General features: G+C 33.1%; 1 protein-coding gene across 1 annotated transcript; it reads left to right on the top strand.

Annotated features, from left to right (window-relative positions):
* The first annotated feature begins 5,205 nt into the window (after positions 1-5,205).
* LOC124364483 (probable 26S proteasome non-ATPase regulatory subunit 3) lies at positions 5,206-15,327 on the top strand. Its single transcript, XM_046820012.1, has 2 exons — positions 5,206-5,415; positions 13,717-15,327. Exon 2 carries the CDS (start codon positions 13,740-13,742, stop codon positions 15,228-15,230), a length of 1,491 nt encoding a protein of 496 aa, XP_046675968.1. The 5' UTR covers positions 5,206-5,415; positions 13,717-13,739; the 3' UTR covers positions 15,231-15,327.
* Positions 15,328-26,997: the final 11,670 nt, after the last annotated feature.

The following is a 26,997-nucleotide window of genomic DNA, read 5'->3' on the forward strand; positions in this document are numbered from 1 at the left end:
AGTATTAGCAGAGTTTTTAGTGTCAGTGTTTTGAAATTATAAATGTTGCTAGTAGCTCATCTATTTGTTTTTTTTGTTGTAAACATTAGAAGTTTTAACCTTATTTCTTATTTCTGTAATTTTAGTGTTCAAAAGAGCCTGTAAGTGTTCTCTGTCAACTGTCTTTGTTTCTGTTAGGTTAGGTTTAGGTTTAGGGTTAGCATATATAGGTTTGGTTGAGTTAGGTTTATAGTTAGTAGTGAAAGTTTTGTTTGAGGTGTGGTTTGTGTTTGAGGTAGGTTTTCGATAAACTGTGTTTGAAGGTAACCCGGAAGTGGTGGGCGTATCTAGTACAGTGCTAAGGGATGAGTATCTATTAGAGATGGGAAATTAGGCTATTACTTGGAGATATTTGTGGAAGATTCGGATAATGATTAGTGTCAGAAGAGTCAAGGGACTTGGTTGCCTCGGCAAAAGTTTTGAGGTCTTTTGGGTCCCCTAATATTCTTATAAGTGACCGGGTAGAATTGACTAGATGTAAAGTAGTCTTCTTTTTCTTAGGCTCATCCTTTCTTTGATCTGTTTTTGTCTGATGAATTCAGGGCAGTATTTAGAGTTGCTGCTGTGGGGGCCTAGACAGTGAATACATTTAAGAGGGAGTTGGCATGGTGAAGAATGAAATTTATCGCCACAGTCTCTGCAAATTCTCTCGTTTTTTGCATGGGGAATTTGCCACGTGCCCGTATGCAAAGCAGCGGTAGCACTGTTTCACAGGGATTATATAGGGGGTTACTTGAACCCTGACATAGTTTAAAATGAATGTAATTAGGGAGAGTATCGGAATCAAAAGTTAACTTGACATAATGTGTGTCACAAAGTTCGCTATTGATTCTACGCTTAATACGTCTGGCCTCAATAATGGTACAGTCTGATTCAGTTTCTTTAATTATTTCATCCTCACTGATACTAGGGTCTATATTCACTACACCATTGGAGTGTATTCTAAATTGAAGGTACAAAAACATTGTATTGGTGGATAAATGACGGGAATCGACAATATTGTTTGCTGTTTGCGCATTTTTGCAAAAAATTGTTACATTGCGGCCGGATGGTTTAACATACTCAATGTCTGTGTGGTGTAGCTTTATAATCTTTCCTATATGAAAAGCATTGAGTTTAGTTTTATTTTTGTCCTGAACAATAATCTCAAAGGGGCCTTTATTTTTCAGGTTTATAGTATCTGATTGTGAAAGGTTTTTTTTGGTTTAGGGGGAGCAATTTCACTTTTTTGATTATGTTCTAAGTCAGAATGTCATCGTTTTCATGTTTTCGTTTTATTGTGGAATTTTCATTAGTTAAAATAGACTCTATTGCCTTAGAGGTTTCATCGTCCATCACGTTGCCGCCAGACCTGACGACATGTCAGGACCAGCCGAAAGGAATATTACTTAAAATTTAAAATTGGTTATACCAACAAAGAACAGTAAAATAGAATGAAGGAAATTAAATAAACAAATATGAGGAAAAGGAAAATTATAGGTTAAATTACATGTTATAGTTACCCAATCTCCAAGGTTGGATGATATAGGATTACAACACAGAACACACAGGAATCTACTTGCGGACAAACCACTTAAACAACTGTGCCGTAGTTACGTCTGTTTCACAGCGATGCCGAAGTCGAACTGAACAGACTGGGTCGGTCTAAGGGGAAAAAATAACATTTTTTCTATCTTTAAGAATGCAGGATTTCGTTTTATACCATGCCGCTTTGCAATTCTATATCTTGTAGTATAATTAATTATACTCATTTGTTTACTAACCCTTCATTGTAGCTGGATTATTAAAATATTTAAATATCCATTAGTATTGGATAAAAATAATATAGGTAAAATAATTAAAGTATCATAATTTCTGTATTCAATTTTGGTAATAACAATAAAACATGAATAACAAACCAACAAAATTTATTTAATGGCTGCTTTATTGTTGTGCTGGTTTAAGTTGTGTTTTTACAGTCATGAAGGTTCCATTAAAGAGTTGAAGGGTTATATACTGCTTTTATTTATTTATTCGCGGTAAACACCATTTTACAGACAATAATGTACAAAATGGCAATACATAAAGAAATCATCAAATTTAAGGAAAATGTTCAATTGCAACAAACAATTATAATCATGCATCATTATATCAGTACTAGCTGTTTCCCGCGGCTTCGCACGCTTTTCGTAAGTTTTGCCCGCGTATGAGCATTTCTGGTTGAAGTAAATTATATTTCCAACCCCGATGTAGATTTTACCTTGATGTCACGATCAAGAAAATATGTCAAAAATGTATTGTACATGCATAATGTATTTTATTACAAAGTGGTCTACCACTCAACCTTTAAGTTCAACCAAAAATTTAGTTTAGACAATTATACATCATAACTTAGCGCCTTCAAATAGTGTTTCACTGTTTAATATACGTATCTATCTCGTAATTGCAGGTTATAATGTGCAGGCGCTTTGAAAACTTTTCTTCATTTTATTCGTTTATATTCACGACATAAGCGAATAATTCAGATAATAACTATCCTATCTTCTAAGTTAGACTAAATTACGGATACATGTGAAATTTGATTGAAATTGGTTCAGTCGTTTTGGAGTTTATTGGCAACATACATCGTGACTCAAGATTTTTATATATATAAGATAGAACACTAGGTCAAAAAAGTACAATAAATAGACTACACAATAAAAAAAAAACAGTAGCAGTCGTGGGACTGCCGATAGAAGTGAAAACGGAACTAGTTGAGAGTAATTAAAAGTATATGCAACAATTATATGAAATTTTTATGTTTTATTTATTAGTTACATATGATGGGTTAAACAAATCATGAACAAAAATATAAATACAAAGTGGTTGAAAAAAATAATTAATATACAATTATCTTAACAATATCTTAATAAAAACAATAAATGAACATATTTCATAAAATCTAAAATTATTATAACATTTTTTTAATTTTCCAATTTTAAAATCCACGAAAAAATATTATCAAATAACTAGAAATCTATTTTACCACGCTAGTAAGATAAATCTTATACCGTAATAATACTCATTTCATGATGAAGAGGTTAAATATTAATAAACATAGAATACAAGTGAGTAAACACCGAGTGAACAACAGTGAGTTGAACACCGTTGTAAATAATACAGTTATTGCTACGGATAAAGTATATAATTGCAATAACAATTAAACCCACAATATTTTTAAAACTAATTAATTAGTTAAATTAACTTGGTTCTTTCGTAAAGGTATTTTTATTGCACAATAAACTAATTTATTGAGTTAATACGGTATCAGTGAGCCAATGCGCCAACTACAGTTCCGGCAGAAACGTTCACTCATCACTTCATACGCTACTACAGGCTAAACTAAACTTCCAATAAAAAAAATGATAAATTACAAAAAAAATATTCATCTATTTTCACACAACTTTCTCGCTGACAAATTTTGTCTGACCAAAAAATTTAAAAAATCCTCGCTTACTACTTTTTTCTTGTCATTGTAAACGCTATGTAAAATGTAAACAATAATCAAAATTATTTCGAAATTTTTTCAATATTTAAAAATGTAACCAATAGATTGCCAATATTAAGAGCTTTAATTTGACGCATCTTACAGAATTGTACGACATTGGCTTCACTTTTAAATCGCGAGAGGAAGCCGTAAAGGTCACTGATTTTCGCAGTCTGTTTTCATACTCCGCCGGGACAGTTTTAACACAGCGAGACTGACTTTTTCATGCAGGTTAGTAGTCCGCGGCCAAGTCTACGGTTAAAAAACACAGCGAGACTGACTTTTTCATGCAGGTTAGTATCATTAGCATGTCGGTGACGCGAACCGAGGATTTTACCCTCTACCAAAACGCTCAAACGCGCCTAAAGAAGTTTTCACTTCAAAAACATCAAAGCTACAACAAAAGAAAACTATAAATATAATAATAATCATTAATAAAGCAATGATATAAAATTAACAAATAAATCAACAGCAACAATTGTTTGCTATAAAAATACATGCTTGATGGACTTTATAATAATAATATTCCTTTATTGCATAAAAACAATTTACAACAATTGCATTGCAAGCGTCAGTAATGGTACAAAAAATACATCAGTTATTTGATGATTTGTCAACTAAAATTATTATTTAATGAAAGGCAATAATCAGAACCAGGGATTTTTCTCGTTGCTCTTAATTTTCAAAATTTTCATCCCAGCGGCCCATCATGAACTCATCAACAGAATAAAATGCCTTTGATACCAGGAGGTGTTTTAGACGAGCTTTGAATTTTTTTGGATCATCGAGTTGTTTGATAACTTCAGGGAGCCTATTGATTATTCTGACACCAACTTGTGACGGCAAGTGTTCAAAAGCAATTGTTCTGTGTTGTTCGGTTCTAAAGTTGTCCCTGCCTCTAGTCTCGTACTGATGGACATCCCTACCCTGCAGCAACTCACATTTGAGTCTACAGTACAGGGCGACATCGAGAATATAGAGGCAGGGTAAAGTCAGCAATCCAAGCTCCCTAAAGGAATCTTTAAACTATCGAGAAAGAAATAATGTGATTTGGTTATTTCATTTTCTGTTCTATGGAGCCTTGGCATGCAACTATTATATAAATATGAAGTTAAACCGCATACACGAAAGAAGAGGTTTAAGCTAGTAGGCTAGATGTTGGCAGTCTGAAATCAACTTCACCCAGATCACCTACATTCAATATCACCAGTTATGTTTCTTAAGGCATACCGGATCCGCCTGTTGTCTCCTTGAAGCCAGTGATCCAAGACAGAGAATTAGTCAGCAGATCCAAGGAGACAGTAGAGTAGTTGTATCCCAATCTAAAGCCAACAAATCTTAGGAAACGCCTCTGAATCTTCTCAAGCCGATCGATGTAGCCAGACTACTGCTGCACTCCACGATATTTCTAACAAAAGAAATGTAGAGGATCTTCATAGCTTCAACACTTATAACATGCTTGGTAGCACAGTAAATTAATGTCGGGGCTTAATTACATTTTGCCGGAAGCCTTATAATAATGTATACAACTCTGTTATTATTTATGGAATACCAAAATTGTCATGTTATTATTATCAGACCAGGCTTTGAGACGTAGGCGGCAAATTGTTGATTTTGTAGTCTTTGACATTGTTACATGATTATACTCTATGGCATGACAATTCGATTCTCTGTAATCTATCACTCAGCAGGACGTCGTTTAGATTTGGAGTTTTGAGTATATTTTATTTGAGCTTGGAAAATGAATTAAAAATGTATTTTTAACTTTAATATTTTGCATTGTTCTATAAATTTTTTATAAAACTATTTAATTTAAAAACTGTTTCTTTTCTTTATACTTAAGAACGTGTTAATGTGTTTCCTTTGTTAAGGTAAGTTTGTTGGAATTAGTGGTTAGCCTTGTTTGTAGACCTATTTTATTTGCATCAATAGTTCCAAAACTCTTAGAAGTATTCTTGAAATTTTGGCTCAAGGCTTTAGAGAGAAAAAAAACTAGTAAAATTTATATATTGAGAATCAAACTAATTATCTGAAATGAAAACCTTGTAAGTAGTAGGTCTATCCTAGAATACAGGCTACAGCAAATATTGTAACTAGGCTATATAGGAAATCATATTTTCGATAACTATTTGGCAATGAACATTTTGGGTAGAGTACGATAAGCGGACCCGGTTTTTAATATCGAAGAATATAGTCATCGTTACCTACTAATATTCGCATCTGAAATACTAGACTATCAATCAATATAAAAGTACCTATAGGCCTCAATAACAATCCAATATGTTTTAAATTAAAAGATGAATTTAATATTTACAGTGATCAAACAAATTATTATAACCAAAATTAGGAAAACTGAAGACGACCATATTTACTCCTCTCACAGTTACAGTTGTTTCTTTCCCACAAATTTCATATAATGGGTTTTTCGGTACGAGTCCAACATGTTGAAGCCACGAAAAAGCAACGTCGTATAGTTTTCTAAAATTAACTGCCATTTTGAATAATCAGAATTACTTATGTAAAATTGTAATATTATCCTACGTGTATTATTTTGAGTGTTTACAGCTGTTGATATAGATTATTTAAGTTAATAGTTCAAAATAATTAATCAGTATTGATTGATTATATCGATGGTTATGATTAAGTAATATCGTTTGCCAATTTCGATATAAAAAAACCGGGTCCGCTTATCGTACCCTACCCAACATTTTTCACAATGACCTTATTGTGAGAATCGTACTAGGTCTGCTTTCTGCAGATTTTTCGGCTAAGGGACTCTATGGGTAGGGTACGATAAGCGGACCCGGTTTTTTATATTGAAGAATATAATCATCGATACCTAATATTCGCATCTTGAATCCTAGACTATCAGTTGATATAAAATATCTGTAGTCCTAAATAACAATTATGTGTTTTAATTTAAAATATTAATATGTAACTTAGACATAGCCTATAGGAAAACTCATTAATAATTAAGAAATTACATATAAATAATAAATCAACCAAAACGAAAATGATGAAACAGGAAAACTGTTTGTCATAATTATTGATTATAGACACGTAATTATATATTATTACGTGTATGTATAATAATTATTATTGTTATATATACACTTAATCGTGTATATATAATAATAATAAATATGATAGTGACATTTCTGTGAATGTGTTTCCTCCCGATGTATCTCTAGAGGATTACTCTAGTGGAAGTGATGATAATTACGTTACATCTTGTATATAGTCTTCTTTTTTCAATTGTAATTTTATTTGTAAATAAAAGTGTTTATAACTATATATTTTATTTTTGAGCATAAGTTTGTGGACACTTATTATATTTTGGATTTTTAAATCAAATTAATTTTGTGTTTTGTTTGAATGGCATAATATAAAAAAGTGTTTTTTTGAAAAACAAAGTTTTGACTTCTGATCATCAAACATCCACCATTGTTTAGGAAAGTCAAATAATAATTATTTTTATTTTATACAGAATATCCTGCTATTAGTGTGCCAGTAAAGGTTTAAATGCGCGCCAGCCAGAGGGTTAAATGCAAAATTTTAATTTTTTTTACCTTTTTAGTGAAAATTACTAATATGAATTTAAAAAGTTTTGAAATTCTAAATTAAAATTAGATTTGAGATTATTATTAAACATCAGTAATTTCAATTTGAATCTTCTTGTCAATTGATGTGTGTGTGTTTTAAATTTGATTAAATGGCAATAGACTAATTTAATTTCAGTAAACATTGAATCGCCAAAAATACATACAACCTTGACTATTAGCATGGCTATTTAAACAGTCATTAAAATATGCTAGTACAGGAATATCCCAAGAGACATCTAGTAACTATGGTATAGCTCTGGAATTTTCTTATATAGCTTACAAATTATACCCAAGCTTCATTTCACAGAATACCCTAAGTATTTAAGTTCATAAAATATAATTTATTAACTGCATCTGGCAGTTGAAATTCCTATAATGGCAGGCACCATTTTTCTAGTTGTGCACACCTTCATTCAAACCTATGTAGAATATTTATTATTGAAGTAAAGCACACACTATTAGAACTTGCTTAAACAAAAACTATCAAGTAGACGGAGTTTGGAGACTAGCTTCCAATGAAACAGTCTACAAAAATATAGAACCCATTACAAGTATAATTAAAAAGAAACGAATATCATTCCTGGGGCATTTGTTAAGAACACCTGAAAATAGAATTAGCAGGAAAATAGTAGAAAAACTGTGGTATAGTAAAAGTGACATTAAATGGATCACAGAATTAAAAGAAGATATATGAGAGAGTTACAAATTACAGTAGAGGATTTAAAACACAAGACAAACACATTGAAGATATTGAATGACAAATACTCTACACTACAGCTACAGCTGAAAAGAAACAAACAAACGAATAGGAAGAGTGGTTCCGGAGGAGGAAAGGAAATTACGCTCGGAAAGGATGAAGAAATATTGGGTGGATAAAAGAAGAAAGACTAGAAAATGTAAAGTGACTAAAGTGGTCCAATGTAGGCCATAAAATTATAAATAAATAAATAAAGCACACACTATTATATATTTTATCTTTCAGTACAAAACAAAGAACATTTATTTGCAGTTGGATCAATTCTTTTATTTAAATTTAATAAATTTTTGTTTTTCATTGTAAGTAAAATAAAACAAAAATTAAAACAAAAATATTCAAAAGTAAAGCCTTATAAAAATTGAAATAGTTTTTTATTACTTTTAAAAATTACAAAATGTCTTAAAAAAGGTTTTTATTGGAAAACATCAAAAAATTCAAACTTTTTCCTAAATTTGTAAATTGTTTTTGGTAAATAGTAAAATGTTGTGTTTTTATAAAAAATTACGTTTTCACACTCTAAAATTTTTAGATATTTTATAAGTTATAGTATAAACTCATTGTCTAATAGCGCTCTCAAAGTGCGCTACCAAACACGGCAAACCAACATTTGTATTGCAACTTAATAATTTTGGTGCATACTTACTACGTATTATTATTCAATAAACTATATGTGAAATTATTCAGTAAAACATCACAATTAATGTGGTGTAATATTTGTCCTACTTAAGTTATATTTTCGATAGTAAAAGTTTGGTTAAATAGATGACTGCAAAATCGACTAGTGACTAGTCGTTCAACATTGGAGAAACATTTTTTAGCGACTAGTCACTAGTCGTCTAACAGATAGAGGGTTAACTCATTGAGATAGTAAATTTTAAACTGTTAATATAATTAATATTAACACTGTGTTATAGTATATTTTATAATATATTATTATTTATATACTAAAACTATTTATAAAAATCAAATGGCAGTCAGAACGGTAATTCTATCCGTCCGATTTCCTTCATTTTGGTTTTAAATGAAAATTATTTGTTTACAGATAAAGCATCAAGTATTAAAAGTCACTTAGCTTTGGTATTTTTCACGTTTTACTCAAAAATGTTTTCCTAATATACATTTTTTATGGAAATTTGAAACGTACATACCGTTACCATTTCTTTTGAAATTTCTCCGGTGTTAATGAACCTACACACTTTGTTTTTATTTAAGAACACTCAGTGAAATGTGTGCTTTATTTTGAGCTGCAGATCACTCAATAATTGGTTGATACTGCTCGAGGAGACTTAGACAGGGATATTCGACCTAAAGTTTGTTTTTTTATGGATATTTTACGTCATGAAGCTATTTTTAGCTGTAGGTTTGTTTACATTCAGATTATTTTAACCTGTTCATGTAAGTTTAATTTAGTTGATGGTCTTCGCACTTTATTCATTTATTTATATTTAGTTGGTTTATAAGTTTTGTGAGTATTTCGTACTTTGAATTATGGGTCTTGGAAGGAACTAATTTAATGACATGTGGTCCTTTAACCACAAATAGAAGACAAGTCCCTGGTGATGCTGATTTGATGACACCTGATCCTTCTTTTAAAAGAATACTACTGGTACCTCCACCAGCTACTCTTAATTTAATGACGTGTGGTTCCCACATTTTTAAGTGATTCCAATTATGGGTGATGGTAACTTTTTATTTTGGGCAATCTCTCATTGTTTATTTGGAATTGAAATAAAAAATGTCTATTAGATACAGGCGAAGTTAGGACTATGAAGTCCTCTCTACCAATTTACATTATATATAAAATGGACCTTAGCTTAAAAAAACAAGCATAAATTTTAATGTAACTTTATACATATTTACACTTCTATTAGAAGACACACTCACATTCATTCAGCTTGCATACCATTGCCCCAAGTACCACTCTCCAAAGCCGCCAACCGCTATAGCCCCTGAGCCCCCAGCATCAAGATCCTGACCTCCACCCTGAAGCGAGTGCGCTTATCAATGGCTCTGATGTTTTATCGGTAAAGCATTCCACAAACGACAGGGAGAAACTGTAAACGACTTACTAAAGGTAGTTGTTTGATGAATTGGGATAGATAATAAGGACGTACCCCTTCTTGTACTTCATTCACTTATTTCAGACATAAATTGAAAATTGTTTGATAGATAATTGGGACAATTTATATTTCAAAGAGCGTGCAACAGAGTGAGTGAGTGATAGTCTCGAAGAGCTTTTAATTTTAAGATAGATAATTGGTTGAAGTAGGGTGTTACGTGATCATTACAGATTGAGAAAGAACCTAATGCAAACGATCTGAGCATGCTGGAGTTTATTTCAAAGCTCCACAGTCATTTCATTAACCCTAGAACTGGCGGTCATTTCATCCTGTAGTGTCGGGCTGTTTTGGAGCTTCGTGCAAGGTTTTTTTTAAAAAAAATTATTAAAAATATAAAATAAAAGCAATATAAATAAGAGTATATATTTTTGTGTTCAGAATTAAACGTAGAATTGCACTATATTGTAAAATTAACCATCAAAAATTTTCTAATAAACACTTTTTTTAATCAAATATAAAATTTACGAAAAATATTTCTTAAAATTGGGGGGGGACCATACCTAGCAAATGAAGTTATAGTGAGAAATATTTATAAGTGAGATAGCCATTCTGTGTCAAATTTTATCTAGTTTCAGAAAAACATAAACATTATACACATTTATGAAAGCATCATAAAGCTATAGAACAAAAAGCAGCGATGCGTATAAATTCTGAAAATCGGGTGTACACGTAAGACTTTGGTAAAACAAGTTTTGCTAATACATTTATCTATGAATACATGTTATTTTGCATATTTTATTACTTAGAATAAAATAGAATATACAGTAGTAATGAAATAATTACCATAAATTATTTTTTGAAAAGTAAAAAAAGTTAAATTTTGCCATTGTTCAAAAATTTTGCGAAAAATTTTCATTCAGCAAAATATAAAATAGTTTCTAAGGCTTGTACTATATCAAAATTTATAAATTTATGGTTTATAAGTAATAGGAAATATTATGTAGTTAGAAAACTATAAATATAACTAAAGATATTGAAAAAAATATAGAATAACCCAAACAGTTATTATATATAACCAAAGAAATTACAGGAAATATATATTTTATTGTGAAAACTATCTATTTACCAAAAATAAATAGTTACTTCAGAGCTAAAAGAGTGTTATAAATAACGTTTAGTAAGTGAAAACAATAACAAACTATGTGAAATGAATTTTAGCCAAGTCATTTTGCCATAGCCTACACAAAGCCGGTAATTTCTCAAACATATTTCAGTAAATAGAAATTGATTTATTCTAAAATATATATGTTTACACTACTACGACATCAAACAACACACTACACATTAAATACGACACTAAAACACGCGTAAAACTATTAAAACTTACAAATATCCACAGCTCGGCACGAAAGTGATACAGAACGGCAGCGGCAATATGGCGGTCACAACAAACGGCGTCGCGTTTTCTTTTACGTTCAAAATAACAAGCTTGCTACGTCATAACCATAATACAAAGAGGAATAAAACTCATCTGTTCCTTAGCATTTTTCTTCCCGAATCCAATGGTGCATGAATTATATCGATACGTTAACCGGAGTATATTATAAAAAGTAATTATACGAGGGAATGTTTGATCGACAAAATTTTGACGGTTAACACCACAAAAGCGGCATTAACCGACATAATTATGCCGATTAACAGTTCTAGGGTTAATGACTATGTCACAGTAGTTGAAGGGAGGCAGTACAAGAGTATTTATCAGTATTATTTTAACATCCTGTGGTAGATATGAAGCTAGCCGCTTGAGGCTGTGAACACCGGCAAAGACCCTGTTACATATCAAGGAAGCCTGTTCAGTACATCCTAAGTGTTTATCAATAATAAGTCCTAGGTTTAATTTCTATCTTAACATTTTTGAATTATTTCCTGCACGGTAGGGCCACATACAACTGAGTATGACTGAACACTGGTTCAGGTAAGTATACTCCAACTCTGTCGATTGTTTGTCCCGCGCCTTGTTAATTATCATACAGAATGTCACTTTGATAGGGAATTGTCTTCGCTTTAATGAAAATAGAACAGTAGTGTCAGATAGGTTAATAGTATACCCGCTTTCCAACCTTTCTACCAGTAATAATTTTCAAATCCAAATAGTTATCAAACATTTTTTGACAATTAGTCTTGTGCCATTTAGTAATCCTTTCATTGAATTAAGGTTTCTCAACAACATTATAACCATCTTCCTTCATAGTCAACTCATGGGATGGTAAGTCACCCATCCAAGGCTATTTACATTCATGTAAGTTCTGGATGAACCTAAAAGGAGATCTAAAACCCTTTTATTGATCCCATCGCAGTGCTTATTCTTCGGTAGCACTCTGGCAATTGCATGGCTTAAAGGTAGGAAGCTTCAAGGGAGAAAAATTAATTTTGAGCAGGAAGTTAGCAAATTCACGTTTGTCGGCGTTAGCCCTCATATTGTGGGTGAGTTTGAAAACTTTGAAAAGAGTTGAAAATTTAATTGAGTTCTGTACTAGTAGCTCTCGATGCATGAGCTACAACTGTCAATATTTGCCGGAAATCTCCTCCTAAGATGATTGTTTTCCAAATGGGACATTGTTATTTATTTTATCTTTCAATAGTCGATTAATACACATTAAGAAATGTTTGCTGGCCAAGGTCGGCTCACATCCAATGTGGTTTGGAATGATTTCTTGACTAAGTATGTTACTTTTCATATACTATTTTCTCCTTTGGAGAGATAAATCATTACTAACTCCCCCCCCCCCCTACTAATTAAATTATACAATATCGAGTAATGCTGAGCACTGGTCCATTAGTCAATTTTAAACATTTCTCTATATTACGAAAACAGTTTTAAAAAATTACAGCGTGTGTATGTGTGTGTGTGAATAAAATTTGTTTGTTAGGTATTTGGTATTCTGACAAGTACAAGCCGAACAAGTAATTTTTTTGAGTCAATGTTTATTACAAAGTGTTCACAAAAGTTGTTATGAACTTCTGAAACTGATAGTACTTAAGAGTAAAAAACTATATATATTCTATAAACATAGGTTGAGAAATGTGTTCTTTAGCCGCAAGTGTATATGTTGTATTTTTTATAAGGTACACTTGTACAAGCCGGAAGCAAGAAACATTGTTGTCAGTTGAGAGGCACCAGCAGTTTATTCCTCCCGGCTTGTGCAATCCTATGTTTAAAGTGGCCACGCTCTTTTATGTGTTGACTGATTTTGTTGAGAAAAGTACCGTTGGAATTGTTATAAAAATTACAAAATAGTTGGTATCTTATAATCTTTTATAATTATACTGGTTGCTAGTCACAATCCTTTGTATTTGGGAAAAAAACTAGCAATATATCTAAAAATACCAACCTAAGTGTACAAATGTATAAGACATTGTTTTTATGTTCTTTTCACACAAAAATCAGTAAATTTTATGTGTTGTAAAATACTAGTAGTTCATAGAATAAAAAATATAGCTAACTTAAACACTGATTGATCCATATAGATGGATAGGATATTTACATACCTAAAATATTAAAATGTAAATCATCTTGATACTGTCTACATGCTCTTGTAATACCGTCAGGTACATCCATACCACAGCACTATAAATTTTTATAATGTTTTAACTTAATTCCTAGGTCAGTAGAAATTACCTTTTTTTAGTCTTATAAATTACATTTCAAAAGTTATTATTTCAAATTAATCAGGAGAATGTTATGTGTTTCAGTTGGATTAGAAATAATCTTCACCATGCCTTCAGCTGATCAGGTAGCTGATGTTGAGATGAAGAGTGTGGACAGTCCGACAGAGGGAGAGGCAGTGGTGGACAAGAAGGATATCGACAATCTGGCCATTCAGGATATACGAGAACATACCCGCCAGATCGAGAAAGCTGTTCAGACTAAAGAACCAAGATTCATTCTTAGAGTCCTCCGTGCTCTTCCAAACACTCGCAGGAAGCTCAATCCTGTTGTGTTGCGAGGGCTCATCTCTGGATTTTATACACACTCAAATTCAGAAAAAGATGCTCTTCTTAATTTTGTTGAAGAGCCCATGGAAGAAAGTGCTAACGTTGTGAAGATGCGCAGTGGAAAGAGTTCTAGTTCTCCGCTATTGCCAGAGGTCGACGCTTATCTTCATCTCTTGGTTTTGGTAAAACTCATCGATGGTGAGAAATTTAAAGAAGCAGTGCAATGTTCTGACTTATTGATGTCCAAGGTAACTGCGCAGAATCGTCGGACACTAGATCTGGTCGCAGCTAAATGTTATTTCTATCATTCAAGAGCTTACGAACTGACCAGCCAGCTGGATAAGATCAGAGGCTTCTTGCATTCTCGCTTGCGAACGGCCACGCTGAGAAATGATTTTGAAGGACAAGCAGTTTTAATAAACTGTTTACTTCGCAACTATCTGCACTATAATCTTTACGATCAAGCAGATAAGCTGGTATCAAAATCTGTTTTTCCAGAGACTGCAAGTAACAACGAGTGGGCACGTTTTCTGTATTACTTGGGATGCATCAAGGCCGCTCGCTTAGAGTATTCCGCTGCTCACAAACATCTTGTGCAAGCGATGCGCAAGGCTCCTCAGTCAACAGCAGTAGGTTTCCGTCAGACCGCACAGAAGTTAGCAGTCACTGTCGAGCTGTTACTGGGGGATATCCCTGACCGTCAGATATTCAGACAGGCAGCACTCCGTAGATCCTTGGCTCCTTACTTTCAGCTGACCCAAGCAGTACGAATGGGTAACCTACAGAGATTCGGTGAAGTTCTGGAGAACTTTGGACCTCAATTCCGTGCTGACAACACTTTCACCTTGATTTTACGTCTGCGTCACAATGTCATCAAAACTGCCATAAGAAGCATCGGTCTCTCCTACTCCCGTATCACACCAGCCAACATTGCTCGCAAATTGGCCTTGGACTCTCCGGAGGATGCAGAGTTTATTGTTGCTAAGGCTATCCGTGATGGTGTGATTGAAGCCACTCTGGACCCAGAACACGGTTACATGCAGAGCAAGGAAGCCACAGACATCTATTGTACAAGAGAACCCCAACTCGCTTTCCATCAGCGTATCTCATTCTGCCTGGACCTGCACAACCAGAGTGTCAAGGCCATGAGGTACCCACCTAAGTCCTACGGCAAGGATCTCGAATCAGCAGAGGAGCGTCGGGAACGAGAACAGCAGGATCTGGAATTGGCTAAGGAAATGGCCGAAGAAGATGATGATGGCTTCCCCTGAACCTTGTTTCTGGAAAAACACCTCTTTTTTTACTCTTTAAGCTCTTGTGTTGTTGTAAACAATAGTGCTTAATTAAAGAATATTTATGTTTAAATTATGTATTTGTTTTGTGTCGTTCATTTTTTTTCCAAATCCCGTATGCTTTTCATAAAATGAAGACTGTCTGAAAGTAAAACAGAAAAGTGAGGAGTGCCTTTCAATTGCTTAACCTTGTAAACCTGAGATGCTGAAGAGAAGAAATAAAAATTGAAATTGTTAGGAAATTAATTTATTAATGAAATCCTGAACACTCACTGGGCAATATTGATTTTTTTGTGTACTAATTTTGATGACACTCTCAGTATATCCTCTAATTGGTCAGTAGAACTGAAAAAATCAAGTATTCAAACAGCCCTAGGTCCTAATACATGCAATATTTGGAACAATTCAGTCTTATTGGCAAAGCGTTAGCGAAGCATATCACTCGAGGGGCTAGAAACTTTTAATTATTTCTGTCTATCCACACATATCTCAAAAAATAACTGACCAATAGACTTGAAATTTGCATGAAGCTTCATTCTATATATGCAACAATGAGATCAATGATGGTTATTTCACTCCATGGGATTTGGCTGAGCACTAGCGAATATTTTTACATTGGTGTAACCATAATGGCAACAATAAAATAGAATAAATCAAATTGTCTTGCATTTAATAACTCATAAGGGATTTTAGCATGTGACATATTAACACATTTTTCTAACTATCCCAGCACATATATAAATTTATGGCAACTTTGTAGGTAGACTTTTATTATTTAAACACTGATATGAAACCCAATATAATGAAATGTAGGACAAGAAACATGTTTTTTATAGATGACAGACTAGTTAGCTGTTGGCCATGCATCTTAGGCTCTGCTTTTAACATGAGGATAAAGTTTAAAACTGTGTTAAATAAGAACTCGTATCAAATTTATAAATGTTTCACCTCAGAAACTTAGATACTAGTGATTCAATGCTTATGATTAGTTAAAAGTAGGATTATCTGTTAATACTAATGTATTATAATTTATATTTAATATACAATTTCTTAGCGTTTATATTCAACAATTCATTAGAATTGGGACACTATTTCTGAAATAAAAATTTATGGATGACATGAACACAGTTTAACCTTTATACCATGTTAAAAGAGAAACCTCAGCTGACTAGTGTACCCTCTTAAATCTTTAAAGCACCAATATCTAGAGATCTGTTTTGGAGATTTGAAAACAAAGCTAGCTGAAATATTACAAAAGTAATAGTGGTTATAGCATATTCGGTACTTATCAGAATAAGCTACCAAGGTAACAACTGCGTTTGAGCAGATTCATGGAGAGTATCGGAGGCCCAACCGCAAGGCGAAGGCGATTATTTTATGTCGACTATTCTTACTGTATGTATGTGAGGTTTGAACCTAAAAGGAAAGGTAAGTATCGAAAGAGAATGGCTTCTGTTCATAGAAATGCTGCTTTGAGGATTGCTAGTTTGTACTGGACGGTCTCTGAGCCAGCAATTCAGATCATCGCAAGTCGCCCATTGATTTAAAAGTACAAGAACATAAGTATATTCTTTGACAGAAATTTAGAGCTCAGAGTTGAAGCTGAGCGAGTTGGAAAAGTTGTGAGAATGCAGAGTTGGCATGTTCGCAGGGATGCTAAATTCCATGGAAGTTGGACGAAAAAATTGATCGGTAATATCACAGAATGGATGGAGAAACAGCACAGCGAGGTAGGCTTCTTCCTCACTCAGTTCTTGTTGGGCCACGTTTATTTTGGATCGTACAAGATGGGGAAATGGGAGTTGCCCACTTGCGTTTTACGAGATTAACCTCAGGATGACGCAGAACATACCTTCATTAGGTGTAGATGATGGACAGGAGAAAGAAGAGAACTGGCAACGTAGCTGCAGGAAGATCTTCAACCGCAGATTATCATTGGAGTTATGCTCAGAGCACAGGAATGCTGGAATATGGCGACCAAATATGTAGATTGCAATTGCCCTCATGCCGGAATTTACAGGTGATTTTTTTGCATTTTCTCAAATCATGACCCCCAGAATACATAAATACCATAATCCAAAATGTTTTTATATATGGGCTTTTGCAATATAATGTGAGTTTGTGAACACAATGTCATAGTTTTTCAATTATTCAGACTAAACTTAATATAAAGGCAGAAATTGCACATAACTTAGATGAATTCATTATTCAGTCTTAATCGATGATAAAAAGTATCAAGACGGTGAGCATTCAAATTTAAACACGAGTTTTCTTAATTTTTTCGATAGCTCCTAAGGGTTCAAGATTGTGACCATTCAAAGTTTGGAATGATGGTTATAAATCAGCTATTATGCATGATAGTGCTAAACAAAAAAATGTTCTAGAACTCTCAAGTAATTTACAATAGTGTTTGGTCTTAAGTATTTTTTATATCTTGTAAGATTTCGACATACTGGGCATACAAAGTTTTAACTAGTAGACAACATTGCAGGAATATAGTGAACACTATAACTATCGTAGTTCTTAATATATTCAGACTGAACGTGGTACAGGGACAGTATTTACATATAGCTTTGTTAAGTTCTTTAACATTCACAACCAATAAAACGTTATTCAAATTTGGGCAAAATATCTATCTTGGTTATTTTGTAACATAAATCAAAATTGACACAGCTTAAAATTGTTAAGCAATTTCAAGCAAAATTTATTCTTGCTTATTTTTTGTTAACTCAAGGTTTCAAGATTGTGGCTGTTTAAAATTATAGAAGTACCTTAGAGATCCGTAAAATATTTTTACAAATATAACTTAAGTTTATAAATGTTTGAAAGTATTACAATTAACATGCCGACATTGGAAGTGTTTTGCAAATTAAACATCTAAACTAATAATGCATCTTCAACTTAGAGATGACGGTCACATGTGAAATCTACCTTTTTCCTACTGAGCCGGAAGGGATATTTGATATTATAGTTACAATGAAATACCCACAAACAATAAATATTTTTCACAATATAATTTAATTGTTCTGTATATAAAATAACTCATTACAAAGCAAAATTATATTTTGCAACAGATTAATGTATTACTAGATGTTTTGAGACCCGAATTCTATTTTGGACATAAATACATGTATTGGTAAGTAAAGGGAATTGAAAGATGGTAAGCAGGACTTGTCCCTCAAATTTTTATTTTAGGTAAGTTAAAAAAAATTCAAATATATACTTTTCTGACGATAAAATTAAGCGAGAAATTAATTCTTGTTGTTTTATTATTTTATCTCAGTTAAAATAGTATTTCTTTGGAGACAGATTACATAAAAACTTAATCATGTAGAGTTGAAGCCCTAGAAAACTTACAGTCTCAGCAACACCCCATCATTCTAATGGGTGACATAAATATCGACTGCCTGAAAAATCAAAACGACACAACACTACTGATCGAGACCCTGGCAAGCTACAACCTCTATAGAAAGAACCTCCCTGCCACTCGGATAACACCAACATCAAGAACATCCATCGACTGTGTAAGCTGCAACATCAGAGAAGAAGAAATCACTGTAAAGGTAATAGAAACCAGCTTATCAGATCATACGGGACAACTATGTATCATAAAGGGAAGAAAAACTCAAACGCCAACCATAACTTGTTGGAGGGGTAGAAACATGAGTCACAGAAACATACTGACAATGAAACATCTCCTTAGTCAAGAAATCTGGACAGAAGTATACAACTCCAATGAAGCATATGACAATTTCAGCCGAACTCTTCTTGCAGCACTCAATCAAGCATGTCCAGTGAAACATACCAGGTGCAAAAGAAGCAGAAACAAAAATAAACACACTCTCCACAACCCTAATGCTCAACAATTGAGGCAAAGATTTCTTTTCGCTCAAAACGCTTACAACACCACTGGTAGGGAGGAACATAAAAGACACGCTGCCCATCTCAAAAAAGAATATGGCTTGCAACTCCGCCATCTAGGATGTCATAAACTTAGAAAGGCAGCCAAAAGAAAACAAAAATGCCCTCACCCAACTCGAGGTAGGTGGCCAGGTTACGTCCAGCCCAGTGCGGATGGCAGACTATCTTAACAACTTTTTTGTCAACATGGCTGAAGAAACCATCATAAACAATGGGCTGAACAATAAACAACCATTTACTCCGACCGAAAATAGTTACATCCCCAACCTGACACTGAAACCAACTAATTCAGAAGAAGCTGCCAAAATTATTAGTGGATTGAAGTCAAAGCCCTCAGCAGGATACGATGACTTATCTACCATAGTCCTGAAAAAGTGCCAAGACGAACTTATAGAACCACTGATGCACATTACTAATCTATCTTTTTTATTAGGAGTTTTCCCGTCTGCCCTGAAACTGTGAAAAGTGTACCCCAAGTTCAAACAAGGTGATGCCACAAAAGCAGGCAACTACAGACCTATTTCACTAATCCCAACCATATCCAAAGTAATAGAAAAATTAGTGCTGATTAGACTTCTTGAACATCTTTCAAACAACAATCTCTTAACAGAATATCAGCATGGCTTCCTACCTGGTAAATCTACAACCACAGCACTGATTAATCTTGTAGAGTTCCTACTAGATCAGCATGAAGAGGGGAGCACATCAACTGCCATTCTTCTAGACTACAGTAAAGCCTTTGATAGTCTTGACCATGAACACCTTCTGAAAAAGTTAATGACACTTGGAATTCGTGGAACCTCAAAAGCATGGTTTACCAGCTACTTAACGGAACGAACACAAGTGGTTGAGATAAGATACAACAATAATAGAGAAACGGAAAAGGTCAGGTCAAGCACAAAAAAGATCACAAGAGGTGTACCCCAGGGCTCTGTGTTGGGACCCATTATGTTCATTCTCTTCACAGATGACTTCCCTAAGTACATACAGGAATACAGCAACTGCATCATGTATGCTGATGACTCAGTGCTCTTGCTCGGCAGAAGAACTCCTGGTCAACTAGAAATAGATGCATACACAGTAGTGAATATGGCTATCCAATATTGTCATAACAACGACCTAGTTGTGAATGAGAAGAAGACAAAACAGCTCATTCTAGGGAGGTGTAGAAAAAAACTCCAAGGCTACCAGAGACTGATGACACCACCTTTACCAAGTACCTTGGGGTAACAGTTGACCAAGACCTTTCTTGGACACCACACATCAACAACCTCTGCAAAAAGCTAAGCACCAGACTGTATGTAATACGACGAATAAAAAAATATAGGAAACACCATGACCACGAGGATTGCATACTTCTCCCTGTTTGAATCCTATATCCGCTATGGGATAGCAGCTTGGGGAGGTACAACTTCTGGCAACCTGCAACGCATACTTTTGAAACAAAAAAAAGCCATAAGAATACTGGGTAATCTCCAACCACAAGAGTCTTGCAGGGATGCTTTCAAGCACCTCAAAATCTTAACAGTCATAGGCCTGTACATCCTGGAAACAGTATCGTATGTCCACATCAAGACTCCAGGCATAGCAGAAAGGGGTGAGCAATTCCATCACTACAACACCAGACGTGCCACTGACTACTGCCTTCCTGTGCACCGACACTCCGCAGCACTGAACATAAGCCAAGTTACATCGGCGCCAAAATGTGGAACTGTTTGCCAGAGATGCTGAAAAAGGTGGATCAACAACAATTCGCTCGTCACTTGAAGACCTGGCTTCTCAATCAACCCTTCTACAGCATCGAAGAATTCATGAGCTGGCAAACTCAACCGGACTTTTGAAAAATTACTCAGAATTGTACTTGCTCCTCAGTAATATTGTATGACACTATACTTATCTTGATGATAACGTAATAAAGATATTTTTTTATTTGATTTGATTTGGTTGTTTAAAGGAAATTTTATTCTAGCATGATATGTGCACTCTCTGTACATGATTTGAAAATTACTACACAGCAAGTTATGTAATGACATATTAGCAACGTGTTATCAGAAGATAATTTCATCCAGCCTATAGACAATGTTAACAAATTTAGTTGACTCAGGAATGTATAAAAAGTGTTCATAAAATACCGGTAGTGTCTACATCAATGAAATTATTAAATAAAGAAGAAATCTAAAGAGAACTGAAGTATAATCATTTTCCATAACTAGCTATGGGAATGTTCCACACGTGATATAAAAGGGTGGATAAAACTAATTAGCCTCTAGAAGTGTTTAGTGTTCTCAAGCTTGTCACATAAATAAATTGAATGCTTTCAATAAACTTTATTCTAATTTGGTGAAAACCAAAGAGATGAGGGTTATGTAGACATCAATTTATAAAAAAATGCAGATCTTTATAATAGTGATTTTGCCTGTATCTCTTGAAAGAAAAATATTCTTTTAATCACTGAAATGTTTTTATACACTATTTTTTTTTTATTGGGACATTGTTATTTTTATAATGATTCATTGGTTGAGTCTTATTTCTTTTTAGGGTCAAATAACTATTACCTGGTTAATCCTGCTCCAGTTTATACTAGTCTTCAATACATTCTGTTTCTTAGAACATACACAGTGCAAAACTGTTGGTAATGGTGTGCAGCAAAAAAATAGCTATGACTGTTCCTTATACTCGGTGCTTTTTGTGGAAGGAATTGTGTTGGATATTTTGAATAAAGAACCACTTGATGTCAAATTCATTGAAAGGTCACAGCTTAAAAAAATTGATATTGTTTCAAAACGTTCACTCCTAGCTTACACTGTGATTAATATGAACGGCTCTCTGTCTTCAAAAAATGAATTGACAGTACTGGTGATGGATTATTGTTAAAAAAAAGATCTCTTGGACACAAAAATTAGAAACTGAATTAATTCTTTTAAATATATACTACATTAAGTCCTCTCATTCTGCAAGATGCTTAAGCACTGGAGGTGGTGTTGTCATTCTGGTACACAGAAATTTGACTTCAAAAAGTGTCACTTTACCGGCAATCCAGTCATTATAATTGAAAAAGAATTTGAATGTTGTGTTTCAGAGATTAGAATAGATCATTATTCATTCACACTTGTGTTTACAGGAGCCCTAAACATTGTTATGAGGACTCCTTTTTGGTTAAGTTTGAGTTATTATTGGAGATATTAAATAACAAGTATGAAAATGTAATTATAACTGGTGATCCAAATATAAATGTCCTAAATGTGGATAGTTCCATATATAAACAGTTTGCTAATATTCTTAGGGTGTATAATGATTTACACTGTAGATTTTCCAACAAGAACTTCAAATAAGTCACAAACAGCAATAGATACTTCATAACTAATATAAAAAAGAGTATTTAAATACATGTGGAATTATAACTCAATTGTCTAATCATGATGCACAGTTGCTGGAAATTTTTGGAATAACAAATCAAAAGAATCTCGTTTTAAGAAAATTAACTAGAAAATTCACAGCTAATATTATAATGTGTTTTTAAGACAATTGTCTCAGTTAAACTGGTGTGAAGTTTTCCAGATACCTGTAATTCATAAATATGATGTTTTTAGCACTTTGTTTTGTTACTAATGTGATGCAAACTTACCTAAAGTATTTACCTCTAAGCAGTTAATGGAAAATAATAAATGGGCATCTGAAGAGTGAAATGTAGGAGGAAAGAAAATAGTTAAATTAGAGTATAAATTCAGAATTACTAAAAATAATATTAAATTAACCATTAGAAATAAGAAAAAAAAAGTTGAACCAGTCTATTACCTTGCAAAAGATGAGTTACTATAATAGTAAAATTTCTAAAGCGCCTAATAAAGTTAAAACTGCTTGGAATTTAATTAATTACAAAGTCCGTAAACAGAAGCTTTCAATATCAAACGTATCACTTGCAGTGGACGGTAAAATATTGACAGACCCAACCTTGGTTGCTAATATTTTTAATAATTTTTTTGTTGAAGCAGTTGATAGCTTAATACTTCTGAGTATTTCCTCCACTAACCATGAAAGCAATATTGAATTTCAGCACTCAAACCAAATTTCGACTACTTTTAAATTTTAACCAGTAAATGAGGTTGACATAAAAAGCATAATTTCATCATTTGAAAACAAATATTTGTCAGAATTTTATGAAATTTCAATTATTGTTCTAAAGCAGTCTTGTCCACTAATATTAAAACCCTTAATACATTTGGTTAACTCTTTTTTGATATCAGGAATTTTCCAGATAAGCTCAAAATAGCTAAAGTAATTCCTATTTTTAAAAAGGGAGATCCAAATGATCTTGCCTGTTATAGGCCAGGTTGTTTATAACCAGTTTTTAAATTATCTGGAATCTAACAATTTCTTAAACAGTCAACAGCAAGGTTTTCGATCTGGACGATCTACAATTACCGCAGGTATTGAGTTTTATTGATTCAATAATCAATTCAGTGGATAAGGGAGAACATGTGAGCATTTGACAGTGTGTCACATTGTAAATTAATAAGTATTCTTAAAATTTTGGGTGTTATGGGAAAGGAACTTGTGTGGTTTAGTTAAAAAATAGGATGCAATACGTTAAAATAGAGCGTTTCAAACAGTGCTCGGTATTGTTTTAAAAACAAATTCAATTCAAAACTAAAAACAGTAAAGCATGGAGTCCCACAAGGATTAGTATTAGATCCACTTCTTTTTCTTTGTTACATCAATCAGTTGCCTTTACTGGTTGGAGAAAGCTCTGCTGTCTGTTTATATGCTGATGACACAAATGTGGTTATCTCTGGAAAAAGTGTCGAGATGTCCTTCTTCGTAGGTCTCTCAATGATTAAAGACTTCTTGATAAGTAAAACCCTTTTATTAAACTCAAACACATCAAATTGTATCTCTTTTTTCATAAAACAAGCTCTAAACAGGGTTTAACCCAACATTTTTCATTGAGGAAGAACAATTAGTAAATGCTTATAGCACAACATTTTTAGGATTGATTATAGATAAAAACTTAAGTTGGAATGAACATATGGACTATGTTTTAAATAAAATTTCCAATGGTATATATGCACTGAGACGATTGGCTAAGGTTTGCAGTGTAGAATCTCTATAATCAGTTTATTATGCTCTCATAAATTCTCACATTGCTACGGTATAGCTATTTATGGAGCTACCACATCACATAATTTAGACAAAATTCTAGTTATACAAAACCAAGCTATTAGAATTATAAAGAAATTAAAGAGAAGAGATTCAGTTAAGCAAATTTTTAGGGAACTGCAATCTTGCATTAACAGAAAGAAAACATCAATATAATACACGGTTCAATATATCTAATGATTCTCATCACTTGGAATTTTATAAAAAGAAAACCTCATACATGGGGAAAAAGTTTCTAAATCATTTACCGATTGAGTTGAAAACTAACTACAACACTAGTAGTAATGCTTATGTTACTGAAGTGAATATTCTATAAATTGATGTTAGATATGTTTTCTTGACTGTAATGTTCTTGATATGGCTCTATTCATTGTACATTCTGTGCATTTGTTTTATGAATAAAGAATTTCTGAATCTGAATAGAATCATCTATGGCTTTTTTAGTTTCACAAAATCTCAGGTGTCCCAGTTTTTTTTCAACATAGTATACACTAGATAATCTACTCTAGTGTCCCAAAACAAAATTATGGAGCCAATGTGGCTCATATGATTAATAAATTATTCCAGTCACATCATCATTTCATTACAGCAAGATTTACTTGTCTTTTTAAAAACTTCTACCTCCAACCCAATAAGAATAATTTTATTTATTCACACAATAGAATGTTTTCTATTCTTCACACAACAAAGGTGCTTCACCACAACAACCTTTATTCACACAACAAAGGTTTTCTGTGCAAATCAAAACATCTGTAAGAAAGTAATTATATAAAGGGAATATAACAGAGCTATTTACAATACAGTATAAATAATATTTGGTTATACACTATCTTAACACGTGAGCATTTGACAGTGTGTCACATTGTAAATTAATAAGTACTTTTAAAATTTTGGGTGTTATGAGAAAGGAACTTGTGTGGTTTATTTACACCACACAAGTAAAAATATACTATATATCTATTCACATGGGTAATCATCATTTTTTGCTGTATTCAAGTATATTGTGACTTGAAGATATATATAGTCAATCCAAAATTGAATAAAGTGAGGAAAATACTTAAAACAAATTATCCCCTATGTTAATCTGTTAACATAGGTAAACTCCAGTTGCAGTCTTGAGGATTAAGTCTTTAATCTAAAAACAAAACATCAAGTTAATCAAGTTACGGAAATCATTACATGTGACTGCATAAGTTGATTAGATAATCTGATGCATCAAAAATATGGATGATATTAAGCATTTTACTCCAAAAATATTAAGAAAGTTCATATAATGTTACACTAATGATTGATTTTGTACAAAGATAGTGCCTTGAAAAAATAAAAAATCAGAACATTATCAAGTTGACAGGGTACCCGGAAATTCCTGAATATCTGTTGTGGGAGAGGCTTGTGCAGTACAAACTTCTGCCACTACATTTCAGCAATGCGATTTCTCGCCATTTCAGTGCCACCTGGATCGTCGATCTGGCTTGTTCTGTATTGACAGTTATTGCTGTTGCTGTTTTGTGTTATGATGCCATGTTTAAATGAACACCATACAGCTGTGACATCTTTTCCTGCTCAGAAAAACATTCATTGAAACTGTTTTAATGTTGAAAAACAGCCAGGATGGTTTCAAGTTATTTTTCAAATAACATGTTTCAACTATACATTCTTTTTGATTGTCAGTCAGAATGCAAGGCACAGACTTGACAGAGACCCTTCTTATTCCCAAGTCTTCAGATATAATTTGCTAAACCAAGCTACCCAAGGTAACACATTAATTTCTGACATTTGATCAATGGTCTTTTGATGGTCTGAAAGCATAATTTTTATCTGTTTGGGTAGTTGATGGACATCCGGAACGAGGCTTGTGAATATGTCTTCATTTCGAAACCGAGAAACCACTTTAGTTTTTTCCCATAGTGGCACCTTTGTAGGCTGAGTTCTAAAAAACTAAAACTAATATGCTGTTTATAGCTAATCTAAAATAAGAGTAAAAAGCTTAAATTTTGTAAATGAGTAGCGAGTAGTTACAGTAGGGAATAAGATTAGCCATCAATTACTTTCTTTCTAAGCAAGTAAAATAAAAACTGCTGGATGGGGTTGTATTATAACATTTTTTTAAAGAGTAAGAAGTTTATTGAAGTATAAGTAGCTTGAACTTGATAAAAAACATATATTTACAAATGTAATCAAAACTAGTAGGAGTCTTTGCTATATTGATAGGCTGTTTATAACCAGTTTTCTATGCCAATTCCAAATTTGCAACACCAAAATGTATTCTACACACTTGCTAGGCTTTATACTATATAAGTTAGTGCATGCAACATCAAGTAACAGGAAGACCCATTCCAACACAGTTCGCTTCACGCTAACCAAAGTTAGCTGACTGGATTATAGACAGTCATGCAGTCAATCAGGACACTAAAATCAATAATACACTAAATAAGGTTAAAAATCCTATGAATTTCCAAATATACTGAAGCTGTATTCCTCACATTTTTGTATGATTCAGATGACTGATATTTTGCAATAGATTTAAAAAAAGCATCTCTTATAACCTAGCAAACTTTTCTTCAAGAAGCTGTGTCATTCATCACACATGTTAATTAAGTCACTAAACAACTCTTATTTATTTATTTTTTTTTGCTATTTGAATGCAAAAAATGCAATCGGGGTTCGG

This window comes from Homalodisca vitripennis, chromosome 6 (assembly GCF_021130785.1).
Source record: "Homalodisca vitripennis isolate AUS2020 chromosome 6, UT_GWSS_2.1, whole genome shotgun sequence".
NCBI classification, from domain to species: Eukaryota; Metazoa; Arthropoda; class Insecta; order Hemiptera; family Cicadellidae; genus Homalodisca; species Homalodisca vitripennis.

Coding starts and splice junctions, on each gene's coding strand:
- LOC124364483 (XM_046820012.1), top strand. CDS start 13,740: ATGCCTTCAGCTGATCAGGTAGCTGATGTTGAGATGAAGAGTGTGGAC.